Source organism: Protopterus annectens, chromosome 1.part0 (genome assembly GCF_019279795.1).
Source record: "Protopterus annectens isolate FY-2018-M chromosome 1.part0, PAN1.0, whole genome shotgun sequence".
Classification (NCBI taxonomy): Eukaryota; Metazoa; Chordata; order Ceratodontiformes; family Protopteridae; genus Protopterus; species Protopterus annectens.
Window position 1 is genome coordinate 408,424,595 of NC_056725.1, and position 22,200 is coordinate 408,446,794.

Here is a 22,200-nt window from a genome sequence, read left to right on the forward strand (position 1 = left end):
TGAGTGCTTTGTTAAATTACTGACAAAATTATGTTATTCTTATTTGAAAGAGCAGACATACTATGATAACTGTTCAGTACTTCAGCTTTTACATTAACGGACTGAGGACCCCACAGTTTCTTTGACTCTTATTTCCTCTTTAATGTAAATAAGGAAAAAAATAAAATAACTGTTTTCCTTATTAACAGACTGAATGACTTGCTGTATAGACTGGAACTGTTGACACTGGGTTATTGCTCAACTCCAGTATCTCCTTAAGATGTCTTTTTGGTGTGTGGGGGGGATTAGTCCAACAGACCGTTGAAAGCATTCCAATTTGTAATACAAGTGTTATCCTACATAGAGAAAACAGCAATAATCCACCAACAGGTTGATTGTTACCTCCCTGTTCCTGATAATATTTTCACTCAACTGTATATCCATTACTTGACTGTAAGAATGCATTTTTGTGAAACTGCTGTGTTCATCCTTGCAGGGTGTTTTTTTTTATCTAAGGCTATACAACTATTGAGTTAATATATTTATAGGTTCATAGGTTCATAGGTTCATAGGTTGATACTAGGCTATCTGCCGTAGGGCATTTATAAGCCTAGCCAGAGTGTGTTTGGCTTCCACCACTGTGCCTCTGTATAGTAGGTCACAGAAGATAGCCCTTTTGAGGTTAGTTTACTGTGCCTCTGTCTAGTAGGATCACAGAAGAGATCACAGGGGTTAACCTATGATCTCCCATCCACTCGTCAAGATTTCTCTTGAAGAGGGTCATTGAGGGACTCTGCCTAACATGGATTGGGATTTTGTTTCAGAGTGAGGGGAGCCTCTGGGATATGAATCTGTCCCTCCAGCATGTCCTATTTATTTCTGTGCTGAGGTTTAAGTCCCTGGAGCATGTAGCTCTAAGGGATTTGGATTTCCTGAGGTGGAGCATGTCCATTAATTCTGGGTTGGACATGGCTTTATACGTCAGGCACAAATTGCCTCTGAGTAGGCGGTAAGCAACTGAGTAGAGCTGGAGTTTCTTTAGCCTAACTGCGTAGGACATCTGTTTGAGTCCCTTGATCCTCTTGGTGAGGTAATTTTGGGGTCTTTCCAGTTGCTGCAGGTGTCGGGTAAGGTACATCCCAAATGGGGCATTGTATTCAATTATGGGCCTGATGAGTGATGAGTAGAGGGGCACAATGACCTCTCCTGATCTAGATGTGAACCCTTTCGTGATAAGGTGGGCTATATAGAAGGTCTTTCTAACCACTTTGGCAATGTGATTGTCAAAGGAGAGATTGCTATCTACTTGGGTCCCCAAATCCCCTAATTACTTCTTCCGTACTTAATGGATTACCACCTATGTGGTAATTTGTGGGCACTTTGTTTTTCCCAAAGGGGATAACTATGCACTTTTTGGCATTTAGCTTTAGGCCATGGCTCTGACACCAGTTATCTGTCTCTATGAGACCCTTTTGGAGGATGCTTGTGTCAGTCAGCGAGTCGATTATGGCACCCAGTTTGCAGTCATCTGCGAACTTGGTCAGCCATAGTCCTCCCATGTTAGCCTGTACCTCAGAGAAATATATACCGAACAAGAGAGGTCCCAGGACTGAGCCTTGTGGGATGCCACTTGTAACTGGTTTAGAGTCTGACATGGCACCTGCAATTCTGACCATGTGGGTTCTATCCCTGAGCCTGTTTGCAACCCATCTTGTGACATAGGGGTTGATATTTAAGCTGGTGAGTATTTATGATGCCTGAGTGGGGTATTGTGTCGAAGGCTTTTGCGAGGTCCAGGTAGGCTGTGTGGACTACCTTCCCTTCATCTATGGCCTTGGTGACTGTTTCAAAGAAGTTGGCCAGGTGCAAGAGGCAAGATCTGCCCTTGACAAAGCCGAATTGGGTAGGCTCCAGTGTTTGGAGGTTCCCAATGTCTTTGTTTATGAGTTTCATGATGATACGCTCCATAGCTTTGCAGACCAGGCTAGTCAGGCTTATAGGGCGATAGTTTCCGGGGTCCGTTGTGGCACCACCTTTGTGGAGTGGGACCACTGTTGCTGTATGCCATTCCTTGGGTACATATCCTGTAGTAAGGCTGAGATTGAACAGTGACTTTATGTGAGGGTTCAGTTCTTCTTGGAATTCATGTAAGACACAGCCCGGGACACTGTCCGGTCCCATTGATGCTGTATTTTTTGCTTTGGAGAGGGCAGCTCTCACCTGTGCATCTGTGATGAGTAAGGGGGGGGGGATTTTGCACTGAACCTGTCTGCCAGGATGTTGGCAATGTCTGTGGGTTCAGTGTATTTTTTATCATTTTGAACTAACTCAGAGCATATCTGGGAGTTGCCACCCAGGTTCCTGACATAACTAAAGAAGGCCTTGTGATTATCTTTAGCATCTTGTGCAATTTTTCTTTCGAAGCTGGCCTTAGATGATTTTATGAGGGATTGTAGTTTCTTGCTAGTACTGATCAGCGATGCCTTCCCTTTTTGCTCTATCATGTAGTAGTTCCTCCTTCTGTTGTACAGCTTATTTATGGCTGGGGTCCACCAGACAGGTCTCCTGCCTTTGGAGGAATGAGTCTTGGTTTTATTTGGGATAGCACGATCCATGCATTCCTGTAGGTGTCCATAGAAAGCATTTGTAAAGGATTCTGCGGTTTGGGCCATATTTTCCACTGGCCCGGGGGCTTTGAAGGATTCCATCTCGGTTTTGAGAAGCGTGAAGTTTGCTTTTGAGAGGTTCTTCACCGTGGTTTCCTTGGCTGGGGGTGGGGACGGGATATGGATGTCCAGTGAGATTAATTTATGGTCAGATCTTACCAATGAGGGGTATACCTCTCGTATGGAACATAGAGTCCCCATGATGGTGATGATCAGGTCCAATATGTTTTCCCCTCTTGTGGGAGTGGTGACCAGTTGTTCCATAGCATTTGAGTTTATAAATTCTAGGAACTGTTGGGCGAAGGTGTTGGGGCTTCAGTAGTGCTCCCAGTCTATGTTTGGGTAGTTGAAGTCACCCAATATAATGGTGTTTGGAGAGACCTTCATATTGTACAGTGTTCTCAGGAAAGCCGAGTGGGGTTCCTGAGTTTGAGAGGGTGGTCTGTAGCAGGCTTCAAACTGAAAGGCAGTTTTGCCCACTGTTAGTTGCACATGGATGGTCTCTGATGCTTCATGCAGTGCTGCTAACCTGGAGGTGTGGGTATCTTTGATGAATATGGATACTCCCCCTCCTTTTGTAGTTCGGTCTGAGTTTTGGGGCCAAAAAGCATGGTATGAGGTATAACCTGGTAGTGCTGGGGTGCTCTCGGGAGCCTTGAACCAGGTTTCTGTTACTGTACAGATATCTATATTCTCCATACTGAGGAGAGCCTCGAGTGCGTGCATCTTGAGGTTTAGACTTCTGGCGTTGAGCAGCATTACCCTTAGTTTCTTTTTATTTGTGTTGTCTATGGAGGTGGGTTTGTTTTTTGAGCCTTGCCTAAAAAAGGCACTATGGAGCTGGCAAGAGCCTTAGCCAGTATTCGAAAGCCCAGGGGTGACAGGTGCAAGCCGTCCCTAGCGAATCAATGTGGTTTGTCGAGCATGTCATCCCAGGTTGACAGACACTGGATCCCCTTTGAATGACACCAATACTTTAGCTATTTGTTAAAATTGATCATTTTGTCTTTATACTGTGGCATCATTCTTGGTGAGGGTAAGATGCTACTCAAGGTCAGGGTCATACCGGCCTGGGCTACATGATCAGAGAGCTCCTCTATGTCTCTTTTCATATAGTCCAGGGAGGTACGTCTCAGGTCATTCACACCAGCATGGACAATGACAGAGTCATATTTTTACTTGCTTTGGAGTGACCTGAGTGCCTGTGTTCTGTGGCGGATCCTGGCACCCGACAAGCAGCTTACAATGACCTTCTCCTTGTTCAGCCTGGTGAGTGGGACGTCAGTGTGTCTGACAATAGAGTCACCTATTACAAGTGTATTAGGTGTGTTGTTTAGCCTTAAGGGCTGTGACTGTGTGGCACACTGACTTTGTGAACTATGTGATATGTGGGTATTGTTGTGGGGTAGCAGTTGCTTGGATGTCTGCTTTGGAGGTCTCTGCTGCTTGGGCAGATTTTTATTTAGAGCCTCCGAGTATGTTTTTGTGTGTTTATGTGTTTAGTTTTCTGTTGCGATAGGTCTATGTGAGACTGGATTTGTGGTGTGTGTGGTTACCTTCTCCTCCTGACTGACTGTGCCAGTATTGGGTTGAGAGAGCTCAGCCTCCAGTTTGGCTATATAGTTGCATCTCTCACATATATTTGAGCTTGTTGGGAGGAGGAGAGGGTGGTCTGTGTACATAAGGCAGTTGTAACATTGCCTCAAGATTCCCAGACTGGAGAGTAAACCCGAAACTGACTTTTGGACATGTCAGAATAGTATAAGGAACTACTTTTTGACTGATCAAAAAGGACCAATAGGGAGCCAAGTACTTAAAGGGAGTATAAGAGGGTGTAGTGCTTTAGTTTATTAGTGCTTACTTATAAGATTACTTATACGAGCCACTGCAGGGCTTTAGAATGAAAATAGAGTGCTTACTTTGAGATTTAGAACAGTTCTAAGGGAAAAAGTGAAGAGTAGACTTTGTGGAGCCAGGAATAGTTTAAACCAGTTTAAGTGGCGCTGCCCAATGCTGTGTTATGCGCAAAATTGTGCAAAACCACACAAATGCAGGTTCTAAAGCAGGGAAACTGAAAGAGATAGGAATTGACCCAGAGCGGCCAATAAACTACTAGTTTCAGGGCTGAGACCACTCCTCCAGGGACAGATAGGCTGCTCAAAGCTCCCCACTCTCACTGGTGAACAGAGAAGCTTCCTCCTATCCAAGTAAGGATATGGGCAACACAGGAAACTATACCACAGTCCGGAATTCAGCAAAACTTGAAATCTGGACTAATCTAGTTCAGCAAAGACAGGAAAAGAGAATTTTTTTTTTTTCAGGAAATAGCAGAAAAACACACAGAAAACACTGTAAATACTATAAACAGGCTAGCACACTTTAGTGTGTAGCCTACAACAGTTATACAATACAAAATGACTTAAATTGATATAAAACAAGTGCAAAAACTGTAAAAAGCAGAAGGCAAATGCAATTTAAACCTTTTAAAGCACAGATCAGTTAGAAATTCACTTTTTAGCCAGGAAAAGGCAGCCGAAGCAAAAAAACAGCGAAAAAAATACTTAAATCTGGAAAAGTCTCTCTTGGGTCTCTCTGTTGCCTGTATCACTCTGCAGGACACCGCAAGGAGCTGTGCGGAGTTGTATACTGGTGCAAAACCCTGCAAATGCAGGTTTTCAAGCAGGGAAACTGAAAGAGATAGGAATTGACCCAAAACGGCCAATAAGCTACTAGTTTCAGGGCTGAGACCACTCCTCCAGGGACAGATAGGCTGCTCAAAGCTCCCCACTCTCACTGGTGAACAAAGAAGCTTTCTCCTATCCAAGTAAGGATATGGGCAATACAGGAAACTATACCACAGTCCGGAATTCAGCAAAACCTGAAATCTGGACTAATCTAGTTCAGCAAAGGTGGGAAAAGAGAATATATATATATTTTTTTTGTTTGTTTTTTTTTTGTTTTTTTCAGGAAACAGCAGAAACACACACAGAAAACACTGTAAATGCTATAAACAGGCTAGTGCACTTTAGTGTGTAGCCTACAACAGTTATACAATACAAAAACAACTTAAAGTGATATAAAACAAGTGCAAAAACTGTAAAAAGCAGAAGGCAAATGCAATTTAAACTTTTTAAAGCACAGATCAGTTAGAAATTCGCTTTTTAGGTGGGAAAAGGCAGTCCGAGCAAAAAAACAGAGAAAAAATACTTAAATCTGGAAAAGTCTTTCTTGGGTCTCTCTGTTGCCTGTATCACTCTGCAGGACACCACGAGGAGCTGTGCGGAGTTGTATACAATAACAAACTTTTTAAATCACAGAATCACTAAAAAAAAACTGGCGTTTTAGGCAGAATTAGTTAAGACAGCAAGAAAAGCAGAAAAGTGATACTTAATCACTCCAAAGTCACTCTTTTGTCTCTCTGCTGCTGTAGACTCTGCAGAACACCTAGAAGGCACTTGCTGAGTGGAATACAAGTGTAAAAACAGTGCAAATGAGGTTTTTATAGCAGGGAAGTGAAAGAGATAGAAATTAGCCCAAAAAGGCCAATAAACTACTAACTTCTGGGCTGAAACCACTCATCCAGGGACAGATAGCCTGCTCAAAGCTCCCCTCTCCCACAGGTGAACAGAGAAACTTCCTTCTATCCAAGTAAGGTATGGTAACACAGAAACTTGTAACAGAACCCTGGATTCAGCAATAACATGAAAACTGGACTATACTAGTTCAGAAAGGCGATAACAAGTATATATATATATATTTTTTTCCAGAAAATAGAGCAGATACAACCAAAACAACACTTTACCCAATTAACCAGTTAAAAAGCTTAAAATTTAGCCCTGTTCCAGCAGTCTTCAATCAGACAAGTTCTAACTGCACAGTCCTGCCACTAGGGTACAGAGAAACCTTCTCCAAAAAAAAGATGGCCTGGGTCAGTGCACAAGTCATACAAACAAAGCTAGATCCAGCCAGCCTGAATCTAGTCTATGCTACAGCAAACAAGGCATACTGATTTCAGAAAGAAACAGTTCAAGTAAGCATGTGCAATAAGCTTTTAACCAGAAATTCCCAGCTCAGAAGGGCAGAATCTAGCCTCTCCTCTCACAAGAGTGCAGACCACAAACCTTCTTAATGTAAAATAACTGGCTTGAAGCCCAAGTCCTTAACCTAGAACTAATACACTTTTAGAATAACAAACACTGAGCCTTCAATCAGCAGTTCCCAACTTAGAAGGATGTACGCTATCTGTCCTGCCACAACAGTGCAGACCACAAACCTTCTTAATGTAAAACAACTGGTTTGAAGCCCAAGTGCTTAAACTAAGGGCCTTATGGGGGTTAAGTTTCTACCATGGGAGTGTAGGTGTGATTGTCCCTTACAAATAAAAAATATTATTTATGTTTTACACTCCATAGGTTTAATAAGATTCTGCTCAATTCTTTTGGATAAAAAAGTTTACATTTGATGGGTTTGATGTGGACTCCTTTTAGTGGATCTGTGATGCCATTGATGTGAATTTTAGTAGTGGCCCAGATCTTAGAGTATTTGTGATGACTGCCAAAATCTGATTTCTTGTTTTCCTCTCTGAGAAGTATGACTTGGGGCTTATGCTTGTTAAACAGTCTGTTGGTAGAACTTGAGGGACATTGGTATCATGGCAAATACGCATAATGAGTTATGGCTGACAGGTATTCCTAGGGAGCATATACACAGAGACACACTCAGACTACATTAACATCATTAAATGTCATAAATGGTCTCCTATTATACAGTAGTGGATAATATAAAGGAACCATCACCTGCAGTAACACAGCACTCAGGACTAGACACTCAGTCCTCTGACACCATTAAAAAAACAGAATAGAATAAATATACCTATGTTGGTTCCAGGAAAGCCATGCCCCTACAGAAACATGCTAGTCTGGTCTAGTCTTATTGTGGCTTTAATGAAAAAAAATACAAATTAAGAGAGAACAGAAACATTTGGGTACAGAAAGCAGTAATTTTTTCCTGAGGAAGGGCACGTTTAGGATATTTGATTCCATCCAGCTTTCCGGGCTTTCTCTACTTGAAGCATGATTTTGACCTGCAAACTTAAAAAATGCCATATGCAACAAGTTTTCCAAAAAATCCTGCCATTCTGGGGTATTCACTAGAAAGGAGTGGTCAAATAAACCATGTGACTTGACTACTGTTGGATAAACCAATATTTTGAATCAGCAAATTAAATTTGCTATTATCACCAGTGTGACAGAAGTAGTCAGATATGCATTAGCAAGTGGGGAACTGTTGAAGGAACTTCCTCCTGAGTGTTAAACAGTGCTTGTCTTGGAGCCATGCATTAATGCCTATAGCCAAGGTGCAGCCTCTGGTTTCTTTCAGAATTTGCAATGATGCTTTCAAACAGGTGCCTGACCTTTAAATCAGATTTCCTACTTGGACTATACTATTATAAACATATATGGATTCAGACCTGTAGTCAGAATTGGCCATCTAACACAGTGATTGTATTCATGTTTACAACTTTTAACTCATTCTGTAATAACTGTTTGATCATATTGGTTGCAGCATTTAATAAATCCCTGCAAATTCCATGATGCCAGACTAATTCATGTGTTTAGCATATCTCCAAGCAAATAAAAAATATATTCACAAGTGTGATTGAATTAGCAGAGCACAGTGCTACTTATAGGAGATGCAGATTTTTCAATGTATGTTTGAAAGCTTTTTGATTTTGGTTGGAATGATACTCACAATTCAAAGAACAAACAACGTTCAGGTGCATGATTCTTGTTATAAAGGAAGTTCTTATGGTAACCATCAATTTTTAAATTATGTAATGCTTCTGCTTTTCATTGGAATAGACAGGACAAATAATTTTATTGGGGAGGTCTATTATTCCTGCCTTGGATGCAAGAGAAAAACTCACAGGCCTTAATATATGACATTCATGATTTTGTATCTCTATGGTTACTTCTTAAAGTTAGTTTCCTTGTGATATGTGTCTTGCATTCTTGATATCTATATATGGAACTATTTTTATACTCACTTGTGCCCAAGTTCAAGCACAAAATGTTGCTTCAATCAAATCTTCTCTGTGGGCAGTATGCAAAGGAATAAATCTTCAGAAAGATCTTGTGACTCAAATAAATGCAAACAAAAATGATCTTAGTATAAATAACTGTAGTTCGTGCAATGCATTTATAATGCATTTATTATTAATAGTAATGAGGATGCACGAACCTGAAACTGATGTCATTACCATTTCTGTGACGCTAACGCCCTTGTATATCATTTTTAACTCAACACTACAATGTTAAACATTGCTGTCCTCAATTTGACTTAAACTACTGCATCTTGCTTTCATGTTTTTCAGTAGCTAGCAAAATCTGTTTCCCTGTTCCTGTGTGCATTAATATGTATTTTACAAAACAATGCTATTTTCAGTCTTTTTTACACAATCAGAAGAAATTAAATCAACATTAACATTTTTTTTCTTAGTGTGGCATCTTTCATACAACCTTGCTTGCGGTTTTGTGTACCTCATCAATCAGCTATCCCAGAATAGCAATTGTTATCACAAAATAGCCTGTCCTTTGTTTTAATATTTTGTATTTTACAGTGCCAAATGCTGCTATTTACAATCATTTTAAATTGCTTCCAGTCATCATAAAGCAAAATGTTACTGTTACATTCAGAATCAAACAAGTTTTATCTACTTTTTCTGAAGAGAGGAATGTAAGATACTGATAATTTGCTTGTTCCTGAGGAATTAGTCTGCCAGGTGGCTTTCCCTACTAATTGCTATTCTAGATCTGAAACTGGTGTTTTGGGGATAAATGATTGACAATGAAGGCCTCCAGATGTGAATGTATGTAAGAAAGGTGCATCTCCTTAGGATATTACGTTGGAAACATGCTGTCAATTAACCCACTAAGTCCATTTGTAATAGTTTAGCTGCAGTTTAGACACGAACTGTGTACACATGAGTGGGCATGATGTAATAACTTCATGGGATATGTTTGTTGCATAAATTCAAGTAGCTTATAGTAAAAGAAAAAGCTATGAAACTGATAGAAAAGATATTGCAGTAATAGGGGCAGGATGGGTAAAGATGAATAGTTGAACTAAAGTTGTTGTTGGATATATCTAGTTATTTAAATCTCTTTCCCATTCAAGTGTGCATTAACCTTTAGTGCTACTTCCACTGCCATTTGTACAAATGGAAGATAAGAAATAAACATTATACCACAGATTTCTGTTAGAACAGTATCATTCACAGAGTTGTTGCACAATATTTTATGCATCTCCCCAAATAGGTGTCACAAAATAAGGATTGGGATCACTATGTTGCTAACAATCTCAGTCTCGTCTTTTCCTATATTCAACTCTACAGTGCTAAATGTTCCTTTCTGCAGTCATTTAAAATGCTGTACCTTGTTTTATGCTTTATAATGGTAGGAGGCAAAGTGTCACAGCTTCATTCAGAACTTTGTCTTAAGAGAAGATTGCTTATGCTAACTCACAAAGAAACTTCTACTGTATGGAAACTAATATAATTGAAAAAAAAACTCAGCTACAGTAGATTTGTGTATCACATAGTCAGAGAAACACACTGCAAAAGAGCAAAATACTGATAAAAGTGTTTGTGTTTGAGGAGTTGAATCTAACAACTGGGCTTCCTGTATTAACTAGTGTTCTAGATTGTAAAAATTGATATGACAGTAGAATATTGGTATGAACTACAAATAACTGAAATAAATTGGAATGAATATCTTTATCTGTTAATTACACAAACTTGTGCTTAACATGTGCCAGTCTCTCCTGTACTGACCAAATCCTCTTATACCTTTGCAAACACTGTAGTTTGGTTAAGAATGCTTTATTATGTACAGTGGAGGTAGATGTCAACAATATCCAAATACTGTCTCCAATAGCATTGCTGATGAACTGAAATAGTCTGTACCTTCTGCACATATATTCTTCATAGTCCTTTCCTCCTGAAAAGTATAATTAATATTCCGGAATGCTGGATATTTGACCTGACGTCTGTACTCATACTCGAGTGTTTGTACTGCAATGACTTTCTGCATATCAGTCCAAGCAAACTAACTTAACTGATCATGTCTGAAGTATTTCCTAATAATCTACATGCCTTTTTGCCTTGGTTCCCAGGCCTTGTACCATACAAACACAATGTGTTTGTACTCAAATGTACTGCACATTCTGCTCTTATCAGTATTCTTGACTGAAGGTTATTTTCACTGATTGAAAGTGCATTTAATGAAACCGTATTCACACTGTGAAGGCCTGCTTTAATATGGCTGCTTTTCTACACTTATGCAAACAGCATACTTTATCTTTGTGCATTTAAATGATACCTGAACTTACAACTCCTCCTGAGATACTAGAACATGCACAAATATCTCTTTCTGTAGTTACGTTAAAATAAGAAATATAAAATGAAGACATGGGCCTAATTTTACATTTTCAGGCCTATGCAAGGTCTATTCTACTTAGTGTATTTATGTAGGATTTATTCTGTAACAGTTGCCTCTGAAATTTTCAAAATGGGATTTACTTCTGTAATTACTTTATAAATCTATTAATATAGTCTGCAAAGTATACTATAATGATCACTAGAACTAATATAAAACAAGTTCTCTTTATCATGTAAATACATTTGTAATTTTAATTTTGACCACTAGATGTCACTTCAGCATTTATGGTCTGTTTGGACTGAAGTCTTAATTTTATGATTTAGTTATAACTGGACAATTTTTTAACGTGTTATATAATGGGTAAACTCTTTTTTTACATCTATAATATACGTATCTTGAAGGATAATTACCATATACGGTATTAACTTGTGTCTGTAAATCTTCAGCTAGATTTGTTACTAATAATCCTGTCTATTTACTGTTTTAATTTCTATGTGCTACAATAGATGTCTGTCTTTTACATTTGTGTCTTAAATATCCTGCAAATTATGTGCTGTAATAGTAAAAGTACATTTACTAAAACCTATGTTTTCTGCATTTCAGGTCTATTCCTTTGCATACCCTATTATTGTCTCTTTAACTTTTTGTCTAATGTACAATAATTATTATGTAAGGTGCAATGTATTCTGTAAATTAATTAACAAATTAAACCTGACCTGTTATGCCTTGAGTATATTAAATAAGTATTACTGCTTATTCTTTTGATAACTTATCTCAATAAGCCTGTTGCAAATAATTCACTTTACCCTTAAAATTAATGAATGACTAATGTGAAGTGTGATGTAAACTGTCCAGTAATGTTGTTAGAAATGTATAACTGAGTATGAATGTCATATTCTGAAACTTGACTGAAAGCCTGTAAGCAAACTGATAATGTACTGGAGTGAACTAGACCAATGCTACTAATAAATACATTCTAGCAAGTCTGAAACTGAACTGATAATGTACTACAGTGAAATGGAAAGGCTGTAACTTCATTATTAAATTAAACAGAAACCTCAGTGGTATTATTTTTCCCTGTTATAACCTCAAATGAAACTAATCTGACACTGTATTAATATTTCAACATTTTTTGCATTTCTGTATATTTATGCAATTAATCATAACTATTGAACTTTCTACATTTATTCTGTGACCCTCAGTTCAAAGTTTACAAAAGAATTTCTTCAGTGTGCAGGTCTCTCCCCCACTGTGTTAACATGTAGCTGTTCTTTTACACAATGTCATTTAACTCTTTTAGTATGACTGCATGCTGCAAGGACTTATTATTACTGTATTAAACTGATCTTTACCATACCATTGTATGGCATACATTACTGTCTTTAATTCAGCTCATTGAGCTGGCTTGTAATCTAATAATTCAAGTTAGGAAAGTCTGTGCCTCTGGTGCCCTGGGAAACTGTAATTTCTGCATGAAATATATTTATAATCCTGAACTATTTTGAACTAATCTGATTATGGAACTTTACTTGTCTGTCCTTTACACAAGTATGTGAAGTTTTTTGATGACCTTTAATGACACCTAATATTTATACTGCACTCTTTTATTGCATGGGATCTGAACATTTGACTGTGTGCCTTTTTTTCTTATTGATTACTTCCAGTCTGTCTTAGCTTTTCTGAAAATAAGATACTGTATCTGAAAATGTGATAACTTAACTGCCTGCATTTCAGATGTGCAGCTGAATTGGAATTTATTTTATCTTTAACCCATAAATCTGTGAGTCCTTGTCATAATGAATTCTTCAAAGTCTACATTTGCTGAACATACATTTTTACAAGTGTAATCTGTGTGGGTTACTGTATATTCTGCAGCACTTTTATTTTTCAATAAAATCTTGTTACTGAAGTATAAAACACTGTTCACTGCTGTAACGCTTGAAATCCTGACATAGCTATACTCATGTCCTGTATAAGACGTCTATTTGTAACTGAAATTGATTTGTCTGTATTAATCAGTATATTACTCCAGAATTTCTTTTCTGTAGACAATGAAATATTGTAATTTTTCTCAACCTAAAACAATGACAGATAAGTAATCTTGTTTTGTGCTGGTCTGCCACACCCTTTATAGATAACATGAAAATCATTTTTTATAGAACTAGTAACAGCACTGACTTGAACTATGGAATGGGCTTCTTCTTTATTTTGTCCTGAAACACTAATAGTAACATTTACTTGAGCCAAGGTATGCATTTCTTCTTTACTTTGTCTCAAAGTCTGTATATCATTTATGCTGGCATTTACTTTATCAAACTGATCAAAATGTGCACTCTGATCCCTCTTATCCCCCCCCCCCCATGCAATATTTGCACTGGCTTCTGAAAACAATGAACTAGAATTTCTTACATTCTGAACATTTGTATTTGAAAAACTGTGAACTTGAGACATTGCCAATGTTTGCTTTATGTTTTGTCAGGAAATCTGCATATTATGTACAGTGACCGAGTTTACATCTGTATCTACAATACTGTGACTTAACTCTGTATTTTGAATTATGTGCTGTAGCATTTACACTGATTTCTGAAGACTGTAAGCAAGAATTTGTGTCATTAAGTCTAAAACCATACTGCTAGAAGCTGAGTCATTCTATCAATCATTACGTCTTACAGTCTGCTTCTGTGATTTAACCCTTTTGTGTCTAGAAAAATTTGACATTCCTGAACTAATAACATTGAAGTTTAAATGAACATTTCTGGAAACAGTTTTTAGACTGCTTTACCCAGTTTTTAGCTTTAAACCACACATTTACTGTAGAGGTACTGTTTGACCTATTTATACCTTTACATTTGCTGATTTATTTAAATTTTTCTGAAATTTATTGTCTGACTTAGCTAGAAAATGCATTGTAACAAAAATGAATGCTTACAGAAGGAACACTAAAGTTGCTTTAAGAATGTGGCCAGGTATCTCACAGCTTTTTTAACTTTATTTTTGTTCCTTGGCTCTCACACTGGAAACTTGAAAGTCTGTTGTCTGCTTTGGAGATGGTAAATTTTTGATAAATTGCTGTTAACTGGATAATGCTTTAACACTGGTATTTTGGAGAGTCTGAAGTTCTTTGAGACCTTACTGTAGATTTTTTTGAAGTAATGTTCTGAAAGAGCACTGCTGAAGGTCTTTGAAACTTTACTGTAGATTTTTTGAAGTATTGTTACTCTGCTGATGTTGTTTGAGGCTTTAGTGTAGACTTTTGTGAAGTAGCATTCCGAATACCCTGCTACTCTGTAGGATACACATAGTCTGACTGATGATAAGGTTGCTATTGGGTTTTGGGACTTACTTTAACTGAAAATATTGTCTCCCCATCAATGGTAGCTTGCCATTGTAAGAAATGATATGACTGTAGAATACTGGTATGAACTGAAAGTAACTGGAAGAAACTGGAATGAGACTGGAATGAATGTCTTTATCTGTTTAACCAAACTTGTGCTGAACAGGTGCCAATATCTTCTTTATTGGACAAATTGTTCTGTACCTTTCAGAATAAAGTCTGCGCGCACTGTAGTTTGGTTAAGAATGCTTTATTATGTACAGTGGTAGATTTGAAGAATATCAGAATGCTGTCTCCAAAGTGCTGATAAACTGAAAAAGCCTGCAGATTTTTTCATATTCCTTACATCCTGAATACTATAATTAATATTCTGGAATGCTGACTTCTGTACTCATACTTGAGTGTCTGTACTGCAATGACTTTCTGCATATCATTCCAAAACAAAGTTAACTGTATTTGAAGTATTTCCTATTATACGACTGGCCATTAATATTCAAAAATGAGCATACTGATTGGTCATCCCAACCAATGTGACCATTGTAAATCAATCATATACCAATAAAAAAAATACCTGTTCACCTGGACTTTCTTCTATTATTATTATATGCTATGGAGATTACATTTTTTCTCTGTTTGTTTTTTTAATAAACTTACATATCTGGACACTTCAAAAGTATGAGAGAGATGGGACAAAGTAAAGTACATGGATAATCAGATACATTATGCAAAACTAGAGAAATGTACCTGATTATCCTTGCATTTTGTATATCCTGTCTCTCCTCTAAGTCTGAATAGTCCCGGATTTCAAATTTTTGTTTTAATTAAAAAAAAAAAAAACAAAGCAATGGAGATCTTCCTTTTTCTGTTGCTTCCTTTCCATAGCTCTGATGTACTGCGTAAGCAAGGAAACAAGTCCCGTAAGCATGTGCAGTACATCAAGAAAGCTCCATGATACAGGGGAAAACACGGAAGAGCACAATGGTGCCATTATACAATGACATTTAAGAATAGTAAGTAACTTTTTTTTAAATAATGTCATTGTATGATAACAATAACCCATGGCTGGGTGTGGATAATGCTGGATTTGCTCACACTCAGTCATGGGTTATTGCTATACTAATCCACATCTCTTTAGCCTTGGTTCCCAAGCTTTGTACCATACAAACGAAACTGCATGCACACTGTGAAGGCCTGCTTTAATATGACTGCATTCTAGACTTATGGAAAGAGAATGCTGTATTTTTGTACATTTAAAATGCATCTCAGTGGGTTGGTTAACTAGACAGAACAGTTGACAATGGACCCATTGAGTCTCTCTGTAGTAATTTAGCTACAGTTTTGACATGAACTTTGTGCAAGCAAGTAGGCACAATGCAGTATCTCCCTGGGCCATGTTTGCTGAACAACTTCAAGTGATTTGTACTCTATCAGAAAATTTATAGATTTTCATTAAAAAAAAAAACTACAGCAATAGGGGAAAAGATTGATAAAACTAAACAATTACAATAGAGTTGGATGTCTGAACTGAAGAGATTGCCATAGATTTCATAATACTGAGAAATTAACAGTAATTAAAACAGACCACAGGAAAAGGTAAAATAAGCTACTTGGATATGAGATGTGTTTCCATTTTTAGAACTTGAGAATTATTGGATCCTCGTGGTCATAAGTTTTAGCACCTACAATATTTGTTGCCTTATAGATTATCTGCTTCAGAAGTAGCACAACTTTAAATGTTAAGCTGGTTTCCTCATAATGCAAGGCAATCTCAATGCTTTTCTAAACCATGAGCCAGAGGTCACATTTCAGACTTTTGAAGACAGAGACACAATTCTTGTGACTACCTTGAAAAAGAAAAGATTGAAGCAAATGGTGTGGCAATTTCCATCAATGGAGATTTTCTGTTAATCTCTTTTTAAACAAACACTTGCTACTTTAAGGAAAGTTTTATGGGGAAAGAGGGTTACATTAAGTTTTTCCAAACAAAGCTAAAACACATAAGGAGTGATTTTGTAACTTTCAAAACCACGTAGAAGAGCATGCTAACTTCAGTTCTTTATTAAATACAGACAGGGTATTTGCAAAGATTTTGTGAAATTTTTCAGTTAGAAGCTTTTGTTTTTATTTTTGTCATTTTTTATGTTGAAAATGATTGTTTATTTTCTTTACTTTTTTTGTAACTTATGTCATAATCACATTTCCAAGACTGAATTAATACTTACTCTGGATGCTGAGGTTTTTTTTACAATACCAATATTTGTCATCATTTCCTTTGGCTGTTCCCATTAGGGGTCACCACAGCGGATCATTTGTTTCCATTTCTTCCTGTCCTCTGCATCTTGTTCTGTCACACCAACCACCTGCATGTCCTCTCTCACCACATCCATAAACCTTATCTTAGGCCTTCCTCTTTTCCTCTTGCCTGGCAGCTCCATCCTTAGCAACCTTTTCTCAATATACCTAGCATCCCTCCTCAGCACATGTCCAAACCAACGCAATCGTACCTCTCTCTCTCAATACCAATATTTGTAATCATGTAAAATTTATTTATTTTATTTTATTTTACATTTGTATTACGAGGATGTCCGACTGGCCCAATGGCCCTTTTTCAGTGGAGGCCCAGGGAGAAAAGCTCCTTTACAAAAAACACATTATATGCAATAAACAATACAATACCAGAAAAAAAACTTACAGATTAGTGCAAGAAATCTAGGCAATAAAATAAACTAACTACTAATTGACCAACAAGGATAATTAGCAAAAACAACTAATTAACAAGTATCTACATAAAAATGTCTAAGTAAAAAATCAGTAATTAGCAATATGACAAATAAGCTAGCATGAAATAGCTTTTTCCAGCATAGAAAAATTATTGATCTATAGGTAAATACCATGGCATAGGTGGTAAATATTTATTAGATGCATGTATAGTATAAAAGCAAAAAAAAAAATAGTTGGGTGTTGTTATGTTAGTGTTACTTGTTCTAAACAGTTATAACTAAGGCAATATAGAGGTGAAGTACAAGGAGGGAATATGGTGCAGTATATGGGACTTGAGATAGGTAGATAGGGATAAAAGGAGTAGTGAACTAGAGGTAGGTAGAGAGAAATTTGAAATGAGTGAGAGATGGGATAAATAGGAAGTTAGGAACATAATAAGGGAAAAGATATTATGATTGTAAGAACAAGGAAGGACAGTACGGATTTGCCTGAGTTAGTGCAGGAGCAAAGCTAGTTGTTGGTTAGATGTTCCTTAAGCAGTAGTTTAAATTTGGATATGTTGCCAGTATTTAGTATTATTTGACATATGGAATTCCAGGACTTGGATATCTGGTAGAAGAATAGAAAGTCACCATAATAGTTATGAGGTTTAGTTACTTTGAGTAGTAGTTTGTTGGAGGATCTTAGTGGTCTGTTGTTTGAGTAGGGCTGCACTATGCTCTTGAAGAGTGGGCACTTGTCTGGATGGTGGAAGATAGAATGAATGAAAGTTAGTGGTTGCGGGATAGGAGGTGAGGTAGTTTGATTTAATTTACTTCATGAAGTGCAGTGCAGTGATGCATTCTGTAAGGGAGGTTTTGTTATAACAGGACACCAATTTGTTTGAATCAGATATTCTGATATTGGTGAATATTGGTGAGGTATAAAGAAGGGTAGAGAGGAGATGGGTCCTATGGAATGTCTAGTGGTTTTTAGTTAGGTAAGACTTGACTCTGTATAGTGAGCCAAGCTAAATGTGGGCTTTTTTGATAGAGCAAGATGTTTGTCAAATTTTTAGTTGCTGTCAATTGTGATTCCGAGGAGTTTGGTGTGTTGGATAGGTTCAATTTTTGTCTTATTAGTGGAGTAGATGGTGAAAGGGGGATAGGTATCAGGTACTCTTTTAGTGAAGAGCATAAGCTTTGGTTTATTTGAGTTGGGTATGAGTTGAGAGTCTGAGGGATATTTTTCAATGTCTTCAAAAGATTGTCAGGTTATTTGTAGGAGTTCTAGTAGGGAGGGAGCTGGATGTATGAGGGAGGAGATATCTGCTTATTGAATGACGGTTGCATGCTGGGTGGCTATGTTGAGCCTGTTGGTGAATATGGTGAAGAGCAATGGGCCAAGAACTGAGCCTTGAGGTACTCCTACTAAGACTGGTAATAGGGTAGAAAGTTCCTTTTGCCACTTAACAGCATGCTGGTGGTCAGCTGAATAGCTGAGACACCAGATGAGGGCAGGCTGAGTTAGGTTTAGGGCAGCTAGCTCATTTAGTAGCTTTTGGTGTGATACTGTATCAAAGGCCTTAGATATATCCAAAAAGACAGAAAAGACAAGCTGGTTGACTGAGTTTGTAAAACTAACAATGGCAGTGGCAGTACTGTGTTAAGGTCTGAAGCTATGCTGAGATGCAGACATGAGATTATTATTTAGTAGATAGTTGAGGAGTTGAATGTGTATGCATTTTTCAAGAATTTTGGCTATGGAAGGGAGGATAGCAATTTGCCTGTAGTTTGAAAACTCAGTTGAGATGCCACCTTTGTGGAGAGGAATGACATAGGAGACTTTCCAGTGTTTGTGGATGTACTGCTCAACAATGGACTAGTTTATTAGGAAAGATACAGGGTAGGAGATGGCATCTGCTGCTAATTTTAGAAATTCATTTGGGAGTTTGTCGACTGCAAGGGAGGAGGAGGGCTTAAGTTTGGAGAAATAATTTTTGATGGTATTAGTTTGAATTGGTTTGATTGTAAAGGAATTGGGGGTACTGCCTAGATCATTATGAATAGATGGGGGGTCTTGTTGTCATTTTTTACTAAGGAGAGTATGGAGTTGATAAAGTGTGAATTAAATTGTGAGGCAATACTATCTGTGGTATTTGTTGTGGTTGGAGATGGGATTCTGATCAGTCCAGGCTTAAGTAGTTGTTTAATGGCTCCCCAGAATTTCTGGGGGGGGTTATTTTTGCATTGTATATCTTTTTCTCTAGCCTGATTTGTTTTTTGAAAGTGGTATGGTTTTCTTGTCTATATTTGGCTATTATTTCTCACTAAGAGATATCAGGTAATAGTTTTTTTCTTAAACAATCAACACCATGATGCTCTGTATGGCTTCTCTTTGTTCACCAAGGCATAATGCAGTACAAATTATATAGCCTGTAGTTGTTAAGCACATCTATAAATGACTGAATTAATATCACTGCCACATGCTAAGCTGTTGCCTGGGTAGTAGGACTGCACAGATGGTTTAGTATTTAGAGACTGCATTAATTAATTTTTTTTACAAAATACCCTCTCTGAGGCTGTATTATTTTAACCAGATCTATTAATATGCAATAATGTAGTTTGTTTGCCAAACAGTCAAATACCATGTAGCTATGTGTTGCTTCCTGATTGAACTGTGCACTAAATTAGATCTGTAAGCATGTAAAATAGAATGAGATATTCTTCTTGATTTTATTTGGCTTTAACTTCTCTTCTTACCACAGCATACCATAGAATAATGTATGCCAAATAGTGAAGGCCATACTATTGTGTGTTGTCTCACTATTAAATAGGTGCACTAAATAATATTTACAAAGATATACAATATAAGGAAGTATCCACATTACTTAAATCTGACTTTTATTCCTCGTTATAGGATATAAGAGAATAGCACTTTTTATTGTTCAGTTATCTATGTTACCTTGTTATTATACAGGCATCAGCTGTACTTTCATTAATCACGCTGTATAAATTCACCATCATGTAACACGCTTATAAATATTCTTTGAACTAATTGTATGGTTTATGTTCTCTCTTTTATTGTATGTTTTATATTGTTGAGGCTTTTCTTTTTGATTCTCCATTGTAAATGAGCTCTGCCCTGCATGGAATGCTCCAACTTAATTGAAGTAATGAAGTTCATGCATGACTGCTTCCAGGCCAATGTTCTCCTAAGGCCCCCATAACGCCATGTTGAACTGCTGATTCTTATTCCTGTTTGTCCTGCAGTGGCTCGTTGTATCGATGGATTGCTCGCCAGGTAAAAGCAGATTGCTCAGATGGATAGAAAACAGCAGAGGAGTAATCTCCCAAGGTAAGAACATTAGGTCAACAACTCTTTTTGTATAGAGAAATAAAGTTCTGACTAGAACCAAGCTGACCAGCATTCAGTTAGAAGATCAGGTACTGTCTGAATAGGTGTGTAGGGGAAGATGGGATGAGCAATGGGGTTTTGCTTGCCCCCCTCTGTTTTTTGGGGAATGGTGAGGTGACATTGTAGTTACTGTGAAAAATGTGGGGTCTTGTGGGTGTAGCAAAACAGGGAAATACAGGGAAGTCCTGGAGGGATTTCCATCTTATGAATGTGGAGGGGTTGATGCTCCTAAACTATGCTTTATGGTAGACAGCCCACCTGAAATATACACAAGAAGACAAGTGGTAGGGTCATCACTCCTGCTTTAAATTCCTACTTTGTGTGTCTGTATGTGTGTGTGTGTGTGTGTGTGTGTGTGTGTGTGTGTGTGTGTGTGTGTGTGTGTATAGCAGTGTGGATTCCTTAGGCCTAGCAAGGTATGGCATGGAGCTCACATTTCCACAGAAGCATGACTAATGACCCTAGCTGGCAGAGTTATAATTGGCAACAGATAGGATGCAGATTAAAGATGGTTACAGTGTCTAATACTGTGATGTCCCACTGTCACACAAAAGCTCATCCCGAACTCACAAATTGAGCTGGAATGGAAAAAAAAAAGATAAACAATGACATTTAGTCATAATTCAGGATGTCATAATAAACAGCTTGACTGCCAGGTAAGACTATAAACAGAAATACTGTGGGTCACATGCATGAGATAAAAAGCTTACTCACCAACAAAGAATGATGCCAAGATAACAAGGGACAGTGACAGCAAGCATCAGCCAATGCCAGTCTCTGATGAAGTAAGCAATAAGTGCCAAAAGAGTATTCCCAAGGCTCCAACAAAGGCTGAGAGTAATAGAAGAAAGGGTCCGGTATCTAATCCCCACCCATTCCACACCTGAAAGAAAAAAAGAAAACATAAGTCCATTGTCAAAATAATTTACTTTGTGTCCAGCTTTCCACTCAAAAAGATGGCAGCTGAAAATGTTCACACCTGCCTATTTCAAAGACTTTGATGCTTGAAATGAAACATAATTACATCCATTTACATGATAATTTGACACTATATTGCTTTGTGTTTTCAACAGACAAGAAATGTACTACATAGTTAAGGCAATCTACTTCCAGTGCCATTCACCTGTGACATGTGTCTATTGGAAGACCATTGCAGGACTCTAATAAAAGATTTTGATTCAGTGCAAAATAAGGGCTTAGCTGATAAGCTTATCTTACCTTATCTCAACTTACTGGTCATCAACCTGAAGGCAACTCACTGGTTCCAGAATCAGATAAGGGTTTCACAGGGATGTGCACTGAGTGTGCTGTGTTTTACTATGGTAATTACCTACATCTTTCTGACTATATATAACAAAAACAAGTTAATGTATGTTCATCATCATCATCATCATCATCACAGAAAATAAAAGGCTATTAGACCAGAGGCAATGTGCTCCTTTTCAATAGCCACCATCAGGGTCTGCCAACCTTTTCAAGGACGACAAGGCCTGTATGTGCATTTTAAGGTACATCTCCAATTGCAAAATGCAATGTTTGAAGGCAGACAGGAAGTCACACTGCTTGACATGCAAGGATCTATTCTAGCACAGGGACTGGGGGTGGGATTGAGTGATAAACCTTTCTATTCATTTGGTTTTATTTATTCACGGATGTAGATTCAAAG

The 22,200-nt window shown here is 37.7% G+C and overlaps 1 protein-coding gene across 1 annotated transcript in view; it reads right to left on the reverse strand.

The window, feature by feature from the left end:
- LOC122792613 (solute carrier family 22 member 7-like) overlaps nucleotides 1–22,200 on the reverse strand; it is a 588,108-nt gene that overhangs the window by 331,765 nt on the left and 234,143 nt on the right. Inside the window, exon 4 of the mRNA XM_044060277.1 lies at nucleotides 21,249–21,417. Within this exon, the coding sequence (XP_043916212.1) occupies nucleotides 21,249–21,417 (169 nt within the window). The remainder of the gene's footprint in view (nucleotides 1–21,248; nucleotides 21,418–22,200) is intronic.